Raw genomic sequence first — 23,809 nt, forward strand, 5'->3', positions numbered from 1 at the left:
CCCCCCATCCATCCCCCAACCCCAACAAAGGCCAGACCTCAGTGAGGGACGTAACAGCAGGATTTTACACTTTGATTTTGATTCAGGTTCTCCACCTCCCTAAAATCAAACCCTTCTAAATGCCTAAAAATACATGGCTTCTAACTTTTACTTTTCCTATTATTATTAAATTATCTCCTCTCAATTTCCCTAGAGAATTCCCGCTACAAATAATCTAGGGCAATTATATGTACTCTGATCTTATTATAGGGTTTTGCCTATTGTTTTTGCCACAAAATTATCCTTTTTCGGCGCTCAGCATGATAATTAACAAGGGTGGCCGTTTTCGTTTCCATGTCAGCAGAGAATTCGAGAATATACAAAAAAGCAGGTGCATGTTTTATCACTACCTTCTAGCTGCCAATGCATGGGTGGTTAAAATGCCTCTCTCTTCGCTCTTCGTTGTTTCTTGCATTTTCCTTCTCTCGAATAAGGTAATGTGGAAAACAGCTTCTTTCCTTATTAGTACTTATCTCTTTCATATCGAGGAGTAACGTTAAAGAAAATAACGTTAAAGTTGGGATAAAGTATTCAATGAGTCGCCTTCTTGATTACTTCTATATATTAGAGAAAATCTAATATAAATACAGAAAAAAAACTCTTAAACTGCTTTCTAGTTAGCATACTCTCGGTCCGTTTATCCGTGATAATTTGAAGGAAAAATGAGTCATTTTACAGTGGAATCGGACCTCAATGGATGCCTCGTTTATACACATATTAAAAAAAATTTGACTATAATAATATGGAAAAAAAATGGAAGAATGCTTGACTTACAATGTTGTTTTCGTGAAAAGTATTTATTTACTACATTAGCCTCAATAGAAACGCTTTTTAGGTTCGCGGAATATTAAACGATTCAAGGCTTGTTTTATCTAATTAGTGTTGTTATGCTTAGGCATTGGTTATTTAAATTAGTATATACTAGGCGGGAACGTCATAAGAATGCGCGCTCTGATTGGCTCGCTATCTCGGAATAATGTGACAGTATTCACCGCTAAAACCAGGAATAATAAGTCGATTCAAACAAATTTGTGAAATTACCATAAAAAAGACTTACTTTTAGCACCCGAAATTATCATGAAATTAAAACAGCATTTTTGCTAAAATTGATTTAGATTTCTTTGAAGCCGGAAAATCGGCTTCAAACTCCCTGTGTTTTGACTATCCAACGCTATTCACTTCGCCTTCGGCTAATAATTGTTAAATATCTCATAACTGGGTGTTATAGAATGTTTTGCGTTTGTTCGCACCTGTTTTCAATATCGACCTTCGTCACCTTTTTAATTCTGAATACTAAGTATGCACCTGCTTGTCTTACAGGCCATGCGCAGTGTGCCAAAACCAGTTTCGCGTTTATTACTCGAGATAACATCTTATTCCAGATATGCCCAACAAACCAAACGTATTCCTCAGCCTCATTATTCTGCAGTAGACAATTATTTGTAGTCAATTGATTGTTATTCTAACATCGACGGATTCTTACCATAGTTATTGTCAGTGGGGCGTACCCAGGATTGGCTAATGGGGGGGGGGGGGGGGTGGGGGTTTGATGCGCTTCCACCCTGAGCACCCCCCTGTTTACGCGCCTGTAGCTCAACATTCATTTGTAATTCTTGCATTTCTTAGAGCAGTCAAATCAGTTATTACCGAATTATTAAAATCAGTCAGTATAAATAGGAGTTTACTGTATAACATATTGCACTTGTAATAACAACAGCTTGCTGTGGAGGCTATCGAGTAAGTTCTGTTGCCCGCGTGAAGAAAATCCCTAGTTAAGGAAGAGGTCTAGTAGGGGTCCCCTTCTATCAGCCTCACCTTCTGAGAATCAGCTGATCGTTGTCTCCTAGAAATAGCTCGAGTACCTCCCTGCTAGCTAAGTAGAGTGTTTCCTTTCAATAAACGCTATTGTGAGCCAGCAACTTGCCTTTCGTCTTCTTACATCCCGTGCGCAATTTGAGCTAGTTCACCCCTATGAAACAGGCTTTCAACATTAGTTAAAAAATTAATTATAGAAAAATGCGTGGGTGTGTAATCCGAAAAAAAAGAAAATTAGACAATGATTTTTTGGGTAAACATTTTGTTGGGATAGGGGGTTGTGGGTGCTTGTACATAATTCAGAGCTGTAGCAGGCCATGTAAGATTGGGTGGTGCACAATACAGAAATATTAAGGAAATATTGGGGTAGGGGGACCGCCACGCCCCTTCTGGTCATTTCCTTATAATTTTCGAAAATATCGTGGGTGGGGCACATGCCCCCAGTGCCCCACCCCCTGCTACGGCCCTGTTATTAGAGGCATCCTATGATTAAAATTGACACCACATGAATCCTTAGTTGTATAGAATAGGATGCGATTAGTTATGGCAACCGGGTAACTTTACAGCAGGGAAACACACAAACTGACAACTGTTCATGCCAAGCGACCACATTTCACGCATTTTAGACTTTTGTATAATGAAATATTTTGTCTTTTCAGGTTCAATTGTCGCAGAGCGCAAGTGTCGAAAAAGGTAGAGTACCCTAATTACTCGAAAGCGTCTAGCGCCACCTCAAATAAGGGAGTGTACTTTAGAAGGGAAGTAACTGAAACTGACATTAATAAGAAAAAGGAAAGGAAGAAGGAATTTAAGAAATTCAAAGAAATTTTGAAGAAAATTTAAGAAATTTACCTAAATTTTCCTAAAACAGATTTTCATAGATATTATGTTAGACCGTATAGACCATATACATATTCATACCGATCTGTGATCTTTTTTTAGGACAGCATATAGATGTACAATACTGCAAATAATAATATATATCTAAAATCAGGGGATGAGTTGGTAACCATCAAACAGGCTTGCAGGGATGAAAAAGTAGCTTGCTTTTTTTTCCACACGACAAGATATATCCCCCACTACATCCGTGTATCGAGCACTCTTCTATGAACGCCTATGAACGCCAAAAAGCACGTATTATATAGCGCTGGATGTCGACAGTTCAATCCCAGATTTTTTAAGTGTCTCATTTGAATCTCCCGCATAACACACATTGTATAAGAGTAGTCTGGTTAATTGTGGTTGGTATTTTATTTTCTTCTTATTTTTTTTATTATATATTAATTTTTATTTTTTTCATATTTTTATCGTAGAAAGTGAATATAAATGTATAATAACTGCACGAATGAAACAGTAACATTTTTTTACAAATCTTGCATGTTATATCTTTTACATATAAAAACTTTGAAAACTTTCGCATTTCGCGCTGAATTTTGTTATTACGCTAAGAAAAAAAGCACGATACTAAAATAACAATCCGTTTCCTATTCTGTACAAAAAGTGAGAGCACACGAGTTTCATACTAGTGCAAGGGCTGTAAAAATAATTAAACTATTATTACGCGATTAAAAACTAGACCCATGCTAATGGGGAGGATAAAAAAACACGTTAGACAAGGATATAACCTTCGACAAGACTTCTTTTGCCGGAAGTACTAAAGCGCTAAATGAAACAGAGAAAATAAGAACTCACAATATACAAATAAGAGTATAAAATGAATCATCAATACTATTTTTACATTGTAGGCTTGGCGGACACAACATTGTAACGTTATTCACTCCTTGCAGATTGTAAAAAAATACTTTTAATGCACTAGTCAATTGAAACCCTTACCCATGTCAGAGCGCGATTTCCGGTCACTTGTTAGGAAAAGTCCTAGGCGTTCATGTAGCGCGCTCGCGCCGGCCTGGACCGGAGTCAGGCACCTTTGTCAGGACATGTTCAGTTATGTAATGGCGATCGAGCGTGTTGATAATTACACAGCGCAAAATCTCGTCGAAATTGTGTGTTAAAGTAGTCTTTCTCCGCTCGGAAACCTTTGGAAATAGTCCCCGATTTCCCCTGCTACATTTTGGCGCCCAACGTGGGGCTCGTTGAGTTAAATTATGGAGATTACCGAAGAAGAAAAGATGAAAATCGAGCGCGATCGAGTTGTAAGTCTCCTTGGGGCAGAGACCGAAGAAATCACTATCGAATCCCTGGTGGAGAAGTATACAGCTAAGTATAACTGTGGTTTAGAGTTATGGAAAGGGGAGTTTGTAAAAATTGAGGCATTTCTAGCCCACTCGTGCAAAGCCAAAGTTACGGGCTCAAAGGTGATAATAATCAAGGAAGAACCAAAAACTGTTGCACCTACCACCACGATGCAATATTTTTCGAAACCACAGTTCTCACAGTTCTTTGGCTTTGTGCAGACCGATAAAGGGGTGTCGTACCGAGTATGGAGGTACGAAGTTGAAAGTGCACGAAAGGAGGCCATATATTCCAATGAATTAATAGCCGAGCAGATAAGGAAATCTCTTCAAGGAGAGGCAAAGAACAAAATAGTGGGTTTTGGGCCTGAGGCAACACTAGATTCGATTCTAGACAGCCTAGACCAATTTTATGGGGATAATGGTTCCGTGCATGGGGACGAACTAATTTCACAAGCTTATAAGTTCAAGCAAGGGGAGCATGAAGAAGTATCGGCTTTCGCATCCCGACTTGATACCCAATTACGTAAAGCCAAGGAACAAGGGGCAGAACTGTTAAAGGACGATGACGCCCTAAGCAAACACCTAAGCTTAATATTTTGGGAGGGTCTGTTGTTCGGAATAAGGGACAAAGCGAGACATAAGAAAGATCAATGTAAGTCATTTAGCGAATTGATTGAGGCTGCCCGTTATGGGGAAAGGGAGTACAGAGTTAGCCATCCCACACATACAAGCGCCAGTTGTAAACAAGCTCAGACTTCTGCTGCAAAAAATCAGGCTCCCGCATGGCTCCCCGAAATTGTTGCCGCAGTGACCAGGGAGGTGAGGGATATTATGAAACCACAGGGGTCCCACTTTGAACAGTCCCAGCCCAAGGTCACCTCAGGCATGAAAAGCCAGGTTTACCAAACAACACCACCCAATTATTCATGGAACCCACCCCCAGCCACCTTTTATCCCCAACCACAGGGAGCCCAAGGCTATCATTTGGGGCAACCACACCCATATCAGTATCAGCAATCTTACCAGTACTGGCCCTCTCAACATTCCAGCCAGATGTTTTCACCACAGGGCTCTGCCTTGCCTAGGACGAGAACATTGGGTGGGTCCTCCCCCCAGTCTCCTGTGCCAGAGTCACCACAGGTACCCCGTGAATATTTACCGACATGTTATCACGGTGGGGAACCCGGTCACATACAGAGAAATTGTACAAACATTCCATATTCGGGAAACAGGAAGGTGCCTTTGTGGAGGGGCAACCAAAGGCAGTAAACTACCAGCCCCACATGATGACCGTTTTAAAGTCTTTGATTGGTGATGCAAATGAGTGTATTACATTTGTTAATGGGAGTCCATGTCTGGCACTTTTGGACACTGGGAGTCAAATTTCATCTATATCCCAATCATTTTATGAGAAACATTTAAAGAACTGTCCGTTAAACTCTGTTGACAATTTGATCAAACTCGTTGGGGCTGGGGGGGAGCAAGTCCCATACATAGGATATATCGAGGTTGAAGTTTCCTTTCCGGAAGAAGAGACAGGTGTTCATTTGGAGGAATGTGCTTTATTGTTGGTGGTACCAGACAATGATTACAACAAGCGCGTGCCCGCAGTTATTGGAACGAACATTGCAAAGGCATTCCATGTACGATGTAAGGAAAAGCATGGAGTTCAGTTTGTTCAAAGGGTACAAATCTCGTCTGCATGGAGAAGGGCTTATGCATCGCTCCACAAAAGGGAACATTTCAATACTAAGCAAAGCAACGGAAAAGTAGAAGTTAAATCCACGCTCCGTCATGATATTGTTATTGGTGCCCATCAGCGTACGGTGGTATGGGGTTTAACCCAGTCCTACCCTGGAGGGGACAGTTTGGCTATCTTAGAGACTGCCGGAGATAATAAGCTTCATCCAGATCTTACTGTTACAACTAGTCTTATCTCGCTTCGCGGAAATGGTGGGAAATGTAAAATCCCAGTCGAAGTCACGAACATATCTGATGAGCCGGTTGTTATCAAAGGGAGAACGAAATTAGCGTGCATTTCATTAGCTTCTGCTGTACACGAACCAATCATCGAACCTGATAGGGGTAGTATTGGGGACATTGATAAAAGTAGTTTTCACGGGCTGTTTGATTTAAGTGGCGTCCAACTGAACTCTGACCAAAAGGAGAGAGTAAATATCATGTTGAATCGCATGCAAGGAGCTTTCGCTAAAGATGCGCAAGATCTGGGCTGCACCGGCGTCATTGAACATGAGATCAATCTTTCTGATGATGGTCCTTTTAAAGAGACAACTAGGCGTGTTCCACCTGGACAACTTGAGGAATTCAAAAATGCGCTTAATGATATGCTTAACTCAGGTGTCATAAAAGAGTCGAAAAGTCCGTTCGCTTCCCCAGTAGTTCTCGTCCGCAAAAAAGACAACTCCTTAAGAGTATGCGTGGATTTCCGAAGACTGAACAGTAAAACGATCAAAGATTCCTATGCTATTCCCAGAGTCGTGGATACCCTTCAGTCCTTGAGGGGATCTAAGCTATTTTGTACTCTCGATCTACAAAGTGGCTATCTACAAGTTTGCATTTCCGAGAAAGATCAACCAAAGACCGCCATGACAACACCGTTCGGACTTTTCGAGTTTACTCGAATGCCGTTTGGACTCACAAATGCACCGGCCACGTTTCAACGGCTGATGGAACATTGTCTGCGAGATCTCAATTATAATACATGCGTCGTCTATATGGATGATGTCATTGTTTTTGCGAGGAATTTCGATGAAATGATGGTACGTCTCGAGGAAGTTTTGACTCGACTCATGAAGTGTGGTCTAAAATTGAAACCATCCAAATGTAAACTCTTTCAGACACGTGTTAGATGTCTAGGTCATGTAGTGTCTGCAGAGGGAATCGAACCTGACCCTGAAAAGGTAGCTCCGTTACACGAATGGTTGTCGAACCCACCAAAGAACACAAAGGAACTGCAAACCTTCTTAGGTTTTGCTAGCTACTATAGGTCGTTTGTCAAGAACTTCTCAAAAGTTGCAGAACCTTTGCGTCAGTTACTCATTACAGGACCAGCCAAGAAACATAAACAATCCTCGCCACCTTCCTCGTTTACTTGGACCAGTGAATGCCAGTCAGCATTCGAGACATTGATTTCACATTTGACAAGTTCTCCTATTCTTGGCTACCCTGACTTCGAGTTACCTTTTATTCTGCATATAGACGCAAGTGGATCAGGTCTTGGAGCTGCACTCTACCAGAAGAAGCATAACAAGTTGCGGGTGATTGCGTATGGCAGCAGAGCTCTAACGCCTGCCGAACGAAACTACTCTGCTTATAGAAGGGAGTTCTTGGCTTTAAAATGGGCAGTGGCAGAAAAGTTCCGCGACTATCTGTATGGGGCAAAGTGTGATGTCTTAACGGACAGTAATCCATTAACTTACCTTGTATCATCTGCGAAACTGACCCCTACGGATCACCGCTGGCTTTCAGCTCTAGCCCCCTTTGATATCACCATAACATATCGCCAAGGAAAGTCAAATGGTGATGCGGACGGCCTGTCAAGAATACCACGAGAGGGGTCTGAACCCACCCCCGAGGATAAGGAAGACTACTTAAAGCCATTTCTTGAACGCCTTCAGACATCGGAAGAAGCGAGCACCTGCCCCAAAGAAGTATTTCAAGCTATAGTCCAATCACTAGTTGTAGACACTGACGACACTCCTGAATGGATCCCGGTTGCCGAGCAAGTTGGTGCCAGACCAGAAGCTGTTGCAGTAGATTTCCAGGAACATCAACGTTTTGTCCCATCTTCTACTCCATTTATTTCAGAGAACGACTGGCCGAGATTACAGCAAGCAGACCCTGTGATCAGTAAAGTGCTACCTTTTGTTACTAGTGGTTTACCCCCGACAAGACGCGAACAAAGAAAGCTGAACTCAAATGCAGCGAGATTAGTAAAGGAATTCGAACGCTTGGTAGTGATTGATGGAACCTTGAAACGCCGCCGAGAGGTTGATGGGGAAACATCCTTACAACTGGTTTTGCCCTCAAAGTTTCACGCCCAAGTGCTTAAGGGTTTGCATGACGATGTTGGACATTTGGGTCGAGACCGTACTCAAGATCTGATTCAGTCTCGGTTTTACTGGCCCTTCATGGCCAGAGATGTCGAAGCGCATGTATCAAATTGTCAACGTTGTATTGCTCGGAAAGCACTGGACCCACCGCCAGCACCCATGCTCTCGCTACAAGCAAATGAGCCGATGGATCTCTTGGCGATGGACTTCCTTTCTCTTGAGGAGGGGAGAGGGGGTATGTCAAACATCCTGGTCGTTACGGATTCGTTTACGAAGTTTGCATGGGCATTCCCAACTCGTAATCAGAAGGCGGGTACTGTAGCGAAGATTCTATGGGAGAAAATACTCATTAATTACGGGTTTCCAAGGCGTCTACACTCGGATCAGGGTCGCGATTTTGAGTCCAATGTTATCCGCGACTTATGTCTTTTGGCAGGAATTACCAAGTCGAGAACAACCCCGTATCATCCTCAGGGAAACGCCCAGACGGAGCGCTTTAATAGAACCCTGTTGAATATGTTAGGAACATTAGATGAAGATAAGAAGTCGAGTTGGCCGGAGTACGTGTCATCAATGGCGCATGCGTATAATTGCACACGGCATCAGACCACAAAGTACTCACCATACTTTCTAATGTTTGGCCGACATCCGAAGCTACCAATTGATGTAACATTGGGGGTTGCATCGGAAATCGCACCCACGAAATCCTTGTCTTCCTACGTTGAGAGTTTGCGTGCAAGGCTTGACTATGCTTACAAGTTGGCTTCTAAGGAGAAAGATGCAGCGGCTGATCGAAACAAAAAGAGATATGATGTTCGCGCTCGTGATGTAGCCCTCCAACCAGGAGATCGGGTCTTGGTTCGCAATTTGAGTATCCGAGGGAAACATAAGCTGAGTGACCGCTGGGAAGAGACTGTTCACATAGTCGAAGCGCGCCATGCCGACTTACCAGTCTACACTGTGCGACCAGAACAGGGTGGTAGAGCCCGAACTCTACATCGGAACTTGCTGTTACCAGTTGAAAGGACGTACCAACCAGTTGGTTTGCCACCAGATCACAATAGCCGACCCAGACGGCCACCGGAGGGCAAGAGACGTAGGAGAATACTACCTCAAGTGCCCCCAAGACCAATAAGACAAGAGGCCCAGGACGATTCCAGCTCAGCTGAAGACAGCGATGGCCTCGACCTGTTTGGGGTTCCCACTGCGGGACCCCCAGCGCTGCTGTTTCAAGCCGAGGTTGAGGAGCAAGACCCACAGGTAGCTGACGAAATGGAAGACACAGCTCCACCGGTAGTGGAGAACCACGCGGCAAGGCCTCCAAGCCTTGCCTCATCGGATGTCTCTGATGTGCAGTCGGAACCAGAGCAGAGAACCAGATCAGGGCGTGTTTCCAAGAAGCCGCAGCGTCTGGTAGAGGATCCAGTTTGGTCAAGAAAACTGACAGCGATTATTTATCTTATAGACTGTCGGAACCAAAAGGTTTCGAGGAACTGGCATTTAAGCCATTATTAGTAGACATTGAGATCGTATAAGACATTGTTTATTATTAACGTTTATTCTGTTAAACGTCGGGACGCCGTTTCCCACTAGGGGGGACCGTGTCAGAGCGCGATTTCCGGTCACTTGTTAGGAAAAGTCCTAGGCGTTCATGTAGCGCGCTCGCGCCGGCCTGGACCGGAGTCAGGCACCTTTGTCAGGACATGTTCAGTTATGTAATGGCGATCGAGCGTGTTGATAATTACACAGCGCAAAATCTCGTCGAAATTGTGTGTTAAAGTAGTCTTTCTCCGCTCGGAAACCTTTGGAAATAGTCCCCGATTTCCCCTGCTACACCCACATGGTCCCGGGCAAGGGTGGGGGATTAGACTTTGACCCTGTACAAAACCGAGAAAAGACCCCACCCCCGCGGGACAAAACTGCAGTCAAATGCTCCTACCCCTCGGGATGCAAACTATAGGCAACTACCCGACATTTAAAGACAACAAGTCATCTGTAAATAACATATCAATATTTGGGTGACCTTAAAACCCGCTCGGTCAATCTCTTGGAGGCCTGGGTCTAAAGAGTTTATAGGATTAGTAAGAAAAACATTTGACCAAGCGAGCAAGTTTTGCTTAATAATTTTTGCCGCGAGTCTCAAATTGACAGGAATCAGTATTTTTCACCATGTTTTCTGGAGATCGGGGAGCGGGAAAACTTTAGCTCTTCTAAATATGGGCATCTATGCTCATATAAGGCAATACATACGAAGGACACTATCCGTGGGGAATGTTTGATATGAGCCTTTATCTTTCAAAGCCAGTACACTTAAGCGAGTACATTTGTACCAATAACTATGAAGATAACAGTTAATAAAAAAACCATCTTCATCTGGCGTTATTTATATCATTCATATTCGTTTCCGCACATTTCGGATGCAGCTTGCCACATGCTGATACATGGAATTGATGACTTGACTTTTGCAAAGTACATTTGTGACGCTATTCAATTGTCCCCAAGAACCCAGGGTGAGGACAATTCTTAGAGTCGAAAAGAGTCAATTCCCCCACCCCCTCACTACAGATTCTCCTTCAAAAGTGCTCTTAACCCCCACGTGACCCCAGCCCTTCCCCGGGACCATGGGGGTGGGGGTGGGGGTTTCAAATGACTAGTGAATAATCTAGAGATTAAACACCTCCCCGAATAAGTACCTCGCCTAGGACATGAATATCAACATTCATGAGTGTTACCAAATAAAAGATCCTAAATGTTTTTGGTTGATGGATTCCGTTTGTTGGTTTAACAATTGGGATTGCCTGGTGCACACTAGAAACATAACAACATAAGAGCGAATGTTAAAACCGGAAAAGGCTCGATTTACAGCCGTCGCTAGGCACGTACTGCGGGCTCACAGGAACGAGATGGAAATCGACCCTAGAAAAGCTGGGAAAATAACAGAAATGCTCAGTGTTTTTAACATGACATTTTCACTTTATATTATTGCTAGCATTATGTGTATTCATTTTAGTTAAATGTCGCTTGTGAGTTGGAAAATTTTGTTCCCGTGACGTCATGCTTATATTGTTACTGGTGTACTCTAGGCATAAGTGTGAGCTAAAAATCGCATAAACGACTCGAAAATAAGGGTCGCTTATAGCTTGCGGCGGGCGCTTATGCAGAGGATCTGTTATGTGAATGTGGCAATCGCAACAGTTTACTTCCGGTCAATTACGTAACAATCTCAAATGATTTTTAACGGAAATCGCAAAAAATATATTTCAAATAATTGTGAAAGCATTGCGTCAAGAGACCATGATGTAACAGAACGAATCCCCCATATTAGGGTATGTTCCAATGATGACGTCCGTGAAAACTATTTTTAGAACAAGCAGTTATTTTTAGATACGTCTCTGATTGGTTAGCGCTCACGTTTCCTAGCAACAAGAGTCTTACGCGCGATCACATCTTGAGCAATGTGATCCGGCAAAGGATGTTTCGGAAATCTTTTTGACCGAAAATACCTTCCTTTTTTACGAACGCTGTGAAAATGATCTTCCATAGAGTACGCTGGAGCCAATCAACCGTTTCTGGGACATTGAAATGCATAAAGTGCGTGATTTTAGGCTCTGGGATCAACTTCCCCAGTAAAAGTTTTCACTGCTGATTCGCAAATTACTTACTTATAACACAAGAATCAATCATAAATCTGTGTTTACAAACACAATTCTCTTCCAATTCCCTTTTAATGAAAAAGATACATCCAGAACTTAATACCATTATATTCACACCGATATTACAAATAAAAGATTTCAAGTCTTTATAATGAAGTAGATCTTATTCCAGTGACAAGGGTTTCTGAGTGACATGAAATCTGAACATTTGCGTGAAAAATTGAAGTTCATTCATCTAAAAATGTTATAAATCAAAGAAAAATAAAGGCCTTCTTGTATTAAAATACATAACATAGACTATGAGAATGCCTAGGTATTCTATCTTACCGAATTGCAGAGAATAAGAACTTTCTAGGAGTCTGCACGATGCATCTTGAATGAATAACCAAATATGGCGCGACGAACCATGTATGGATGCTATGATTGACAAGCTCGCGCAATCTAAAAATAGCTTTCTTGGACGTTATCATGGGCCACGGGGATTCGTTCTCTTATATCATGGTCTCTTGATTGTGTCTATTGGAAATTTCTTCTAGCATGTGACAGAAAAATTGAAGCCGATCGGCCTGTTTTAGCGCGGATTTTAACAAATTTGTTTGTCTTTTGTCGGTTGAGGTTTCTCTAGCCTAGGATCCACGAAAGTAAACTCCGCTGCCATATTGCCGCTTTAATAAAAGACAATCGCATTGCAGTTTGGAAAGAAATAAAATGAATACGTGGTAATATGAACATATTAATGACGATAATTTGATGCTACACTTTAGCTGATGTTTGTTTTGGGGGGGAGGGAGGGGCTGGTGAGTAGATTATTCATGCTAGTACCCCAGGTGACAAAGAGAAAAAATGCTAATTAGTTTTCACTGTTCCAGAATGTAATGATCCCCTTGGGCTGGCATCAGATCTGCCCGATTCCAAGTTCAACTCGAGCTCTGAGCTTTCTCCAAGCACCAGGCCTCATCACGGCAGGCTGCACAACGCGCATGCGTGGTGTGCTGCGGCGAATGACGCTGACCAGTATCTGGAGATAGACCTGGGACTCGTGCGCATGATCAAGTCCATCGCAGTTCAAGGAAACCCTACCGCTGACCAGTTTGTGACGTCATTCGCCTTGGAGTCATCTGTTGTGGCGGGATCTTGGCTAACGTATGTGGAGACGGGGGCACGTCGAATTGTGAGTATTCAGAGGGTGGGGGGAGGGGTGGGGAGAGATATTGGTGGCGCAGTCACACCCCATTATTTCCTTACCTTTTTCAAAATGTAGGGTTAGGGTGCGATTTGAGATCTACATCTACTAATCAGACCTGATAATTTGCCTGATTTTTAGAAATTTTGTTGTTTGATGGATCCAATCCATTGTGTATCGACTTTTTACATTTATCGATATATTTTTATATCTTATTTAATGCTTATAAGAAAGCAGGAATGGATAACATATATTCTATAGGCTGATATATGTATAAATCATCTATCCAGGTCTAGGGTAATGTGCGATGGTGGTCGCATTTTGATATCGTGGTTGATATGTGTATAAATCCTCTATCCAGTTCCAGGGTGAAATTGATATTGGTCGCATTATGAAGGGATATCGTGGTTGATATGTGTTTAGCCTTTCCAGTTCCAGGGTAATAGCGATAGTTGTCGCATTATGAAGGGATGTCGTGGTTGATATGTGCTTAAATCGCCTTTCCAGTTTCAGGGTAATAGCGATGGTTGTCGCATTATGAAGGGATGTCGTGGTTGATATGTGTTTAAATCGCCTTTCCAGTTCCAGGGTAATAGCGATGGTTGTCGCATTATGAAGGGATGTCGTGGTTGATATGTGCTTAAATCGCCTTTCCAGTCCCAGGGTAATAGCGATGGTTGTCGCATTATGAAGGGATGTCGTGGTTGATATGTGTTTAAATCGCCTTTCCAGCTCCAGGGTAATATTGACGGTGGTTGATATGTGTATAAATCTTCTATCCAGTTTCAGGGCAAAATTGATATTGATCGCATTATGAAGGGATATTGTGGTTGATATGTGTTTAAATCGCCTTTCCAGTTCCAGGGTAATAGTGATGGTTGTCGCATTATGAAGGGATGTCGTGGTTGATATGTGTATAAATCGCATGTCAAGTTTCAGGGTAATAGCGATAGTGATCACATTAGGAGGGATATCGTGGTTGATATGTGTATAAATCGCCTTTCCAGTTCCAGGGTAATAGTGATGGTGGTCGCATTGTGAAGCACTCTCTTCTTCACGTGGTCGCCGCTTCCCGCATCCGCGTTAGGCCTGTAACGTGGTACGGTCATGTGTGCCTTCGTGTTGAGCTGTATGGCTGTGACGCAGGTAAGATAAAACCACAGGAAGCCTCGGATGTCTTTTTTTCTGAGGAAATATTTTTTCTGCTATTGCGCTTCATTCTCAGGCATGGCAATCTGCATATCTGTTATCATCATCATCATCATCGTCGTCGTCGTCGTCGTCGTCGTTCATCATCATCATCATAATCATTATTGCTAAATTGCTATTGCTATTCTGTTGCTGTTGCTGTTGCTATTGCTATTGCTAAATTGCTAAATTGCTAAATTACTATTGCTATTGCTATTATTTTAATTTCAAGTCTAAAAAAAAAAAGAAAAAAAACATTAGATAAGGACGTTCACAAAACTGCCGAGGTGGTCACGGAAGCGCGTCGCACTATTTTAAGATGTTTCCATATATTTTTGTAGATTCTCTTGTCCCCCTGGGAATGAACAGCGGAGAGATCCCTTCCTGGGCCATAACTGCTTCATCATCGTTTGATGGTCACCCGCCGACCTACGGGAGATTATACCTGTCTATAGCTGATGGCAGCACGTGCTGGGCCAGCGCAAATGGAGACACGGCTCCCTTTTTTCAAGTGAATCTTGGTCGACCGCGTTATGTAACGGCCATTGCGACGCAAAGACGCTATGGGTGGAGTCAGCGCGTCACTGCGTACAATGTCAAGTATGGAGATTGTGTCACTTGGAAGACTATTGCAGAAGACAGCGGACAAGCCAAGGTAGGCAATACGGGACTTGTGCCAACAGGCTGCGCCCGCCCACTTCTGTGCTTAGCCCAGTCCTATTCGTTCTTATCCGGGTTTTCTGTGTTTAGCCCCATCCCACGCGTTCTTATCCGTGATTCTGTTCGGTCTTTCTGTGGTTAATTAGAGTCGTGAAGTAACAGAAAATCCCCTGCGTGAGCTGACCCCAGACCCCAAGCTGCATCACGGTTCAACTGATAGTAAACCCAGTTGTCTGTTGTTTGGTTGGTTTATTGGCCGTTCTGTGTTTTTTTGGTTGGTTGTTTTTCGTTATGAGGTTGGATGATTTTTTGTTTTTCGTTTTTTTTATGGCCAGTCTGTTGTCCACAGGTTGATCCGCCAATAAGATGTTTTTTATTGTTGTTTTTTATTGTTTAAGCCGCATTACCACCAGCTTACTGCCGGTGGACCGACGAAAACCTCAACTGACAAGAGACAAAATAATCTATTAGAGTCCTCGCTATGAAACAGGCCATCCGCTCCAGTCACATCATTAAATAAACTTCCACCAGACACACTGCTTTTTCAATTTTGAATTATTTTTCGTGTTTTCCGCTAAAAATCATCGGAGCTTGTTACGTAATCTACCGGAAGTAAACTGGCGACTATGCTGTCTTAAACTGCTTGAACTTATATACACACCTTTTTTCAAGGTTTTCCCCGGGAATACATTAGATAACTAGGATGTCGTTCGGAATGTGCTGCCTCAAGTTTTTCTAGCACGCTGCGTGCGCATCTGCCCTACAGCCTGGGACCAACACTGCAGTCTGAGGGCGGAACTGTACAGTTATGGCATGGGTAAGCTAAGGCAGCAACTCGTAGACCGTAAATTTCGATGGTCCGAGGGGGGCGTTAAATAGATGGGAGGCGTTTCTTAGAAAGGTGTTCTTTACAAACTACAACAATATAACAAACCCAAGTGCAGTGGGTTCCTAATCTCAGCAAGGATAATGTTATATTATACCCTGCGTGGCAAGCGGTTATTGCCATTGGGCAAGTGTCACCCAGTAGTAGCCAATTAAATTTGATTTATATTTACAGAATTCCTATGTCGTTTAATTTTAGGCAGGGAGGTTAAATGGAAAGGGCGTCCACTAGAGAGGGGCGTTCAATATAAACTTGTAAGCTGTTGGGCGTTCTTTAGATAGAAGGCGTCTATTAGATCGTTTACTGTAGTTGCAGCAGCGGATCTACGAGGGAGAGTAATAGGGTTTAACCCCCTCCCCCCCTTGCGCTACCTTTTTTTATTGTTTCCATTGTGTTTGTTCATTCCAATCCTTACGAAGGTTAAAATAATTACGATATTTTTTTTGTCAAAAACCCTTACCCTCCTTTGGCAAAAAACTAGATCCGCCCCTGAGTTGTAATTTTCAATGGTGTACTAACCAGGAGAAGCAAGAACAATCTTGTCTGCCCTGTATTTACAAGTGTCAAGCAGACTTATATCCTCCAATTCGCCATACTCCCTAAGATCTAAGCGCTCACATAGTGTGGTTCCGGGTCGCACGGACCGTTTTTCCAAATTCGTCTCAGCGCAATATGCTGGGGATTTAATGTTATTATGAATTATGTATGGTGTAATGTATTTTGTAGTTAGCTGACCCCACCGGTAATTCAGTTGTAAAAGAACTGCAAACGGTTGAAATAAACGAGAATGTTTGTTTGTTTGTTTATCTAAAAACCTGTATCATTTCGTAACAACTGACCCTAAAACTAAAATATAAGTTATGTAAATTTTTTTGTCTTGGCAAGGCAGTTTTGACGAGCCTCCGTCAGCCATTCCTTTGTTATTGTTTTCATTCTGTATATTCATTCTCCCTTGAATAATCGCCTTCCTCGAATAAGCGACCCCCCCCCCTCTTTCCCAGTAAATATGATAATATGTTGCTGTCCATATTCAAAATACAAACACATCCTCCCGCGCTGGAGCACATTAGACTCTGGACAAATATATAAATTTAAAAAAGCTACCCCAAGCTGTACGAATATAGAGACTGCTGCAGTAGTATAAAACTGGTATTAAAAAAAAAACAACCTTCGGCCTTACTTGAAAACTTTTTCCTTTTGAATAAGCGCCTCCCTCGAATAAGCGCCCAATCTGAGAGTTGAATTTTTTTTATAAGCGCCGGGGCGATTTTTCGAGTAAAAATACGGTATGTGATAAAATCTCAAAACAACCATTCAAAACAAACGGGAGTTTTACTTTGCCTTTTTTTTCAGCGACTGCTTCAGATCTAGTGGCTGGGAATACTGACGCGGTATATAGCGCCTCGACAAGCCTCAACTTTAACCACCAACCAGATTACGCGAAATTCTCCTCCTACCAGGGTTATCGTGCTTGGTGCCCGTTAACAGTACATGGTAGCCATTGGCTTCAAATCTGCCTTGGTCACGTGACTCTCGTGACAGGAGTTGTCACGCAACGCCGAGGAGATAGTTACGAAGTGTGGGTGACGAGTTTCCAAGTAAGGGCACTGTTTCCGGCACATCCCTCACCCTCTAGAAGCCTTTTTAAAAGGTCTTAAAAGAAAAAAATATAACAAAATTTTCTGCAAGTTTACGTAAAATGTGTTTAGGGGCCAAAAAAAAGAAGAAGAAAAAATGATTGGAGTGGATATCTAAATAGGGGTATGTGTTTTCCTTGAGAGGCAATGGCCAGGCGAGAAGTCCGGGGCATCTTTGGAAAACTTTTTGAAATAAGCACTTGCATTCAGCATTTGCTTTCTTCGTCGCGCTTCTTTGAACTTATGATGCTCTGTATGTCCGGTTTGGGTGTAACACGTTGCTTATTATTCAATAGGTGTCTCATAGTCTGGATGGAACTAATTTCCAATATTACAATGAAGAACCAGGAGGGGCAATCAAGGTATTATTTTTATCAACATCAAAATTTACACCATCATTATCACAATTTATGTTATCATCATTATTTCCATCAGCATTATCATTATTGCACCATCTATTATAATCTACATAATCGCCATCATTATTTGCATCATCCTTACAATAATTTACATCATAATTAACATTATTGTCATTTGCATCATCATCATCTACGTCATAATCATAACAAATGACATTATCACCATCATCAAAATTTACATCACCATCATCATAATTTACATCATCATCAGTATCCTCATTTCGTCATCATGTACCAGGGGTAACGATTATACCTTGTTTTCGGAGCTTATCACCACCCCTGATTAACGCGAAATTTAAAAAAAAACGCGTTTATTAAATTAGCCTTAAGTTGAACGTGAATAACGAATATCTTGATTACCAGATTACTTCGAGTTAATTTAGGCGATCTTTATAGATAACTTTTCAAGGTATTTTCTTCTATAATTTGATTGAAATTGTCTGCGATATTACGACGCCGACATCTTATTGCCTGAGACTATTATATTGACATACAGGCACGCTAAATACAAGGTCCAGCCTCTTTTTGTGTTAATATGGACAAAAACTGATTCTCGTTGAATTAATTAGTAGCAACGAATTAACGTTAATTGAACTGATATAATTCGGTTTAACGTGCATTTATGTGGATACGTCAAACAGAAAATAAACTGATCTATTGTATTGTAGACATTTTCTTGTGGATCGCAAGTAACTACGGCCTGTAAGACCATCTTCATGTCATCGATCAAAGCAAAATGCATCCGGTTGCATATCCAAGCCTGGAATACCCAAGCCGCCGGTGAATACCTGTGCATGAGAGCTCAACTAATTGGCCATATTAAGGGTGAGCCAACTGACACTAGCTTGCAAAAGCAAAAAATTGTATACACCTATTTCAAATAACGTTGTTAGTGCAAATGACAGTGTGAAACGGCAAATGGCAGTTCTAAGACCGAATTGTACTGTGGGTCTTGTTATATTTCTACCGAATACGACATGACGGAAAAACATGACGTGACGCGTCAAAGCCCATTTCACATCGAATAAGGCGGAGAATTTCTCCGAGTACTTAGTAACTTATAGCAAACAAAATATCAAGTGCGACTTTTCTAAATTGATGCGACTTTTTGTAAAGTGTCATTGAAATTTGAGCTTTTCGTTCCTGAACTGATACACAGGGCAATGATGATCAAGGAAAAAATATCTTAAAAAGCCAAAATCTGGTTATGTGCACTTCGGCCTCATGTTATTTGTGTTTTAAAAATCAGTCCGTAATACAAGGAACCTATAGCCATTGTAAGAAATTGTGTCTTCTCTCTCTATCTGGAATTGCGCGTTTTCCAGGTTTTTTCCGTCATGTCACCCAATACAGAAAAATGTGGGGAAATCATAAGACAATCCATTAAGACCGTCAATGTATGGCTTTGGTATTGAAGGTTTTTATCACCTTTATTTGTACAAATAATTAGTACCAAGAGAGCATAAGATCTAACGCTCTCTTGTTAGTACCCGGGAGCACCTTTCGGTCGTAGAACTGCCATTGACAACGTAATTTTTTAAATAAATGTATATGCGATTGATTGATTATTTGATTATAATTAACACTGGTGTAGATGACAAAAAAATAATGAAAATTATCGTATTATAGACGTATGAAAATATGATGTGAATGATGATAATTCATTGCCTCTGACTGCTGGTGTACGTCGGACCTTCTGGGCTGCGTCGACATTTAAATGGAAATAAGATGTCTTTCATGCTGGCAATGTAGAATGATGATAATAATCCCGATTATGATTATGTGATGCTGATAATGATAATGATGGGCGATGATAGCATGAAAATGGCGATCATAATAATGATTGATGGTGATTATGATTATGATGGTAATAATAATAATAATAATAATAATAATAATAATAATAATAATAATAATAATAATAATAATAATAATAATAATAATAGTAATAATAATAATAATAATAATGATGATGATGATGATGATGATAACAAGGCAGATCTAACAATAGCGAAGGAGACCTTAGTTCTAATCCAAGAAATGGTGGTAGCATAGTCCTCTCCTTTCTTCGTTGCTAAGAGTTCAGCTAGTCTGGCGTGATATGTGCTGCACTCGTTAGCCATACCTCCCGTAGAAGTGAACACCAATGGGGTAAAAGGAGCGTGTTCCACCTTCATGACTCTACTTGCGAACATGCGCTTCTTCTCATTTTCATGCTGTCGGTATAGCTGTTCTGAGGATAGTTCTTGATAAGATTCTGCATTGGGGTGGCAAACCCGAATATCAAAATATGCAGAACTTTGTCTTGCCCAAAAACCTCGTTCATGAATGTCCAGACGTGCGTCAGGGGCTTTGTTTGCTTCTCTCCCTAATTTGCGGTTGTTTTAGCAAACTCTGATAGCTTTGACACCTCTTTTACACATTCTTCCACTTTATCATTCACATACCTATATAATAATAACAACAACAACAACGACGACAATAATAATAATAATAATGATGTTGATAATCACCATAGTGATTATTAATAGTAATGATGATGATGATGATTATCACCATTGTTATTGTGTTGATATTTGATTGATTGTGGTGATGGTGGTTATGGTAAAGGTGTTAAAATTCAGTTATGTCGACAAACCAACCCATAAAAAGCTCCCCTAGCAGGGGTCTCTTTCCTCTCTATGTTCTCGGCGTTTGAAAGATTTCCTCGAGCAGGAAAGTTATAGGAATGCAGTAACAGGCGAATGGAGGTATTGGTTTGTTAATACTTGCATGGTTTTTTTTATATTATACTATTTTCCTTTCTTCTCTCTGTATAAAGAGACAGTGGGCGCGCCTGTGTTCTCCGATGTTGCTAGTGACGTCACCGCATACCAACACGAAGATGTCACCCTGTCTTGCAACTCTGCCGGCGATCTGCCAATCACAACTTCTTGGTCACGTGACGACCAGGTGTTACAGACCAGTACCTCTCAGACAAACCTGGCGCTGAGTAACGTGACATCCTTGCAGACTGGGCACTACAAGTGCACCGTGACAAACGCGCGTGGATCAAACTCAAGGATTGTCCATCTTCTCGTCAAAGGTAACACGTGAATTATGCCTGGTGCACACTGGTGACCTAACGACATAGGCGCGTGCACCCTTATGTTCATATGTTCAAGTGTGAATGGTTCGACTTTTTGACATAAGCCCAACATAACGACAGAAGAGAAAAAACATGTTTTTTCTTTTATTTCATTATGTCCATGTCGTTATGTCGGGCTTAAAAAAGTGCGCGCGCCCATGTCGTTATGTTACTTGTGTGCACTCTTACGTGCTTACGGCGATTTCGAGGATTAGACATTCAATACACGGGAGGCCTGTGGTTCAACACCAAAGAGAGATTCAAACCGACGTGTTTTGGCGGGAATGCTATGGAGTATTAAAATAAATTTTATAAAATGTTGCTGTCTTTTGTGTTCTGTTGTTTACTTGCTTCTGGTGGGAAAAGAAACGTTTTGAGGCCCTTTCTTGGTGCAAAACCGCAGACATTCCAAATATTTTTTACCGCGAAAATATCTATTATACACTTTTTCAATTTTTAGCGCAAGGAACAGATGTCAAATGGCATGACTACTATAATTCATATTGTCATATTTCTTACCGTATGCAGTTTCCTAAGTTTATATGTAAACGCAAGAGTATACGCCATAGGTTAGTTTATACAAGTTCAAAAAATAGGCCGAGTGGTTATCAGCATCCAAATACTGAGGAGCTGCTTTTGAATATTGTGTTCTAACATTAAAAACGCTCCTCACTTTACAGAGCCACTGAGCATGTGTTCTAACTACGTCACACTCGCGGACGATTCCCGCCTTTCCTCACGCGTGACCGCTACGCTTCAAACCGATGACGTCAGCCTTAACGAGTCAAACTGGTACCTCCTTACTGGACAAACCGGTTACTACCGGCTTCCAGTGCGCGCCGTTCCCGAGGGTCGATGCGGCGCCACGTCATCTGGCTGGATGAATGGTGGGCACCCTAGCGTGCAAGACGGCGTCGTCAAGAGGACTGTCTGTTTCCATAGCAACGCAGAGGTGTGTCGCTACAGCGTGACGATCCTTGTGCGCAACTGCTTCGGATATCACGTGTACAGATTCAAGAAATTAGACGCCTCCTGGAACGCTCGGTACTGCGCTGAGAATTTCAATGAAGGTAAAGATAATATTTGATTGAAAATTTTTACACAGGCGCGTACACAGGGGGGTACACAGGGTGGCCGTGCTCCTCCTTTGGCGGCCAAAAAGTTGGTAATTTCTTATTAAGGAATCTTAAGAAATCTTCAAATACTATGCTTTTTCCATATGATACCTATGACTGCGCACCCCCCGTGGTACGCGCCTGTCTTAGTTACTTACTTGAATTAGCCGACGAAATAAGTCAACATCTTACTGAAATTATCAATGATTTGTCAAAATCAAATATGCAGGCTTTTTGTGTACCTGAATCTTACGTTATATAGAACGAGTAGGTTTAGTTCATTCTAAAAGAACAGGATATAGGACATATTAATAATAACAATAGCGAAATCATAGGGCATTCTGTAGAGGTTGAGCTGACCCATTTAAATAACCTATGTAACCATAGAAATACTGTTTGTTTTAACAAAAAGGTGGGTTCGACAAGCCTGAAGTGCGTCTCTTCTCCAGTCCCCCTCTCGACTACGTCAATACCCAAGGAGACGGTCATATGACCCACAGAGAGTACCACGTGACAAGTGACTTCGCGTGCATGCAATATTGTATGCTACATCCGGGATGTCGCACTTTCAAATATGATGCCTCCCTGATGACTTGCATGCTCAGTAATTCCACTACCGATGACCAGACGATTCTGAGCCAGGCTGTGGTTTTTTACGGTCAGACTGGCACGTAGCTAGAGGTTGTCGTACGGGGAGAGGAGGGGGCGGTCGTGCATCATTCTCCTCTGGACAGCATCTTCTACTGAAGTCACCAAATCTGAGTTTCTGCATATAAATGTGCCCCCATCGCTCCACCCCCCATACCAAATCCTGGACACACATCTGTTGGGAGTTGTTTGAATAGTTTAAAGCGATCAGTCAGAAAGGTTTAGAGAAATTATGCATGTGTAGTAGAATTATTTATAACGTCAGCGAATGATCTGTACAGCGGGAGGTAGCGGATATTGATTCACCTTCCCGCTACTTCCCACAACTCCTTGTGGTGCGCGCGTGAAACCGAGGACAGGCGTCAAAATTGTAAACAAGATGGTAAGGTTTGTTTTTATCCTCGGTTTCACGCGCGGGTCGCAAAGAAATGTGGGAATAAAAGTGGGGAAGGTGAATTTATTTTGCATGTTTGTTCATGCTGTCATGCGCACAATATCATCCTACAGTTTACACGTAAAAGAAAGCCTTATAATTATAATCATAGAAACAATAATCCAGCCTTTATAACTATAATCTTATGATTGTTTATAAGAATAACAATGCATGCTGCTTCAACATAAAATAAAGAGAGACAAAAACACGATATTTGAAATATCTTTTTAGCAACAAAAAATTTAATTTGTTTAACCGTTGATTCGCCTTCCTGCCGGGGTACCACTGTGATTTTGTAATGGCTTTGCCGAAGGTCTCACGTTTGAACAGGTGAAAATTTAAAGAAAAGCAGATGACAGATGTATCGGGTAAGCTGCTTTTCATTGGACGAAGTCATATTGTCTATGACATTCACTCTCTCTACATATTCATCGGCCTTTCACGACAACTATATCAATAATGCAACAATTGGACGTTGAGGCAGATGTGTTTGGACCTCTCAAGCAGTATCTTTTTCCGAGACAGCTAGCACTCTAAAAAAAAGCAAATCTAACACTAACTCGGTAACAAATGAAGATTTTATCAAAAACTGATGCGAGATTCATTGAGCTACAAGTACAGCTTGCTTCTAGAGGGACAGCGCGTCTTCTAATCGAAACTCTGGGTTATGGCTCACTAACATTAATGGGACTACTTGGCAACATTGTCGTCTTGAAGATCATACACAAGGTGATGGTA

General features: G+C 41.8%; 2 protein-coding genes across 2 annotated transcripts; both read left to right on the plus strand.

The window, feature by feature from the left end:
* The first annotated feature begins 302 nt into the window (after window positions 1-302).
* LOC125570073 (neuropilin-2-like) lies at window positions 303-15,541 on the plus strand. The gene is made up of 6 exons (XM_048730859.1): window positions 303-473; window positions 2,514-2,547; window positions 12,645-12,946; window positions 13,966-14,104; window positions 14,488-14,801; window positions 15,479-15,541. Exons 1-6 carry the CDS (start codon window positions 375-377, stop codon window positions 15,506-15,508), a joined length of 918 nt encoding a protein of 305 aa, XP_048586816.1. The 5' UTR covers window positions 303-374; the 3' UTR covers window positions 15,509-15,541.
* A 4-nt stretch (window positions 15,542-15,545) lies between these two features.
* On the plus strand, window positions 15,546-23,280 carry LOC5515207. Its single transcript, XM_001635329.3, has 7 exons — window positions 15,546-15,623; window positions 17,046-17,290; window positions 17,626-17,691; window positions 18,417-18,573; window positions 20,570-20,833; window positions 21,556-21,945; window positions 22,403-23,280. Exons 1-7 carry the CDS (start codon window positions 15,620-15,622, stop codon window positions 22,663-22,665), a joined length of 1,389 nt encoding a protein of 462 aa, XP_001635379.3. The 5' UTR covers window positions 15,546-15,619; the 3' UTR covers window positions 22,666-23,280.
* The last annotated feature ends 529 nt before the right edge of the window (window positions 23,281-23,809 follow it).

Source organism: Nematostella vectensis, chromosome 8, assembly GCF_932526225.1.
Source record: "Nematostella vectensis chromosome 8, jaNemVect1.1, whole genome shotgun sequence".
Lineage (NCBI taxonomy): Eukaryota > Metazoa > Cnidaria > Anthozoa > Actiniaria > Edwardsiidae > Nematostella > Nematostella vectensis.

Coding starts and splice junctions, on each gene's coding strand:
- LOC125570073 (XM_048730859.1), top strand. CDS start 375: ATGTTTTATCACTACCTTCTAGCTGCCAATGCATGGGTGGTTAAAATG. Junction 2,548..12,644: donor GAGCGCAAGTGTCGAAAAAG/GTAGAGTACCCT, acceptor TCACTGTTCCAG/AATGTAATGATCCCCTTGGG. Junction 14,105..14,487: donor GCTGTATGGCTGTGACGCAG/GTAAGATAAAAC, acceptor ATATTTTTGTAG/ATTCTCTTGTCCCCCTGGGA.
- LOC5515207 (XM_001635329.3), top strand. Junction 20,834..21,555: donor TGTCCATCTTCTCGTCAAAG/GTAACACGTGAA, acceptor CTCACTTTACAG/AGCCACTGAGCATGTGTTCT. Junction 21,946..22,402: donor CGCTGAGAATTTCAATGAAG/GTAAAGATAATA, acceptor TTTAACAAAAAG/GTGGGTTCGACAAGCCTGAA.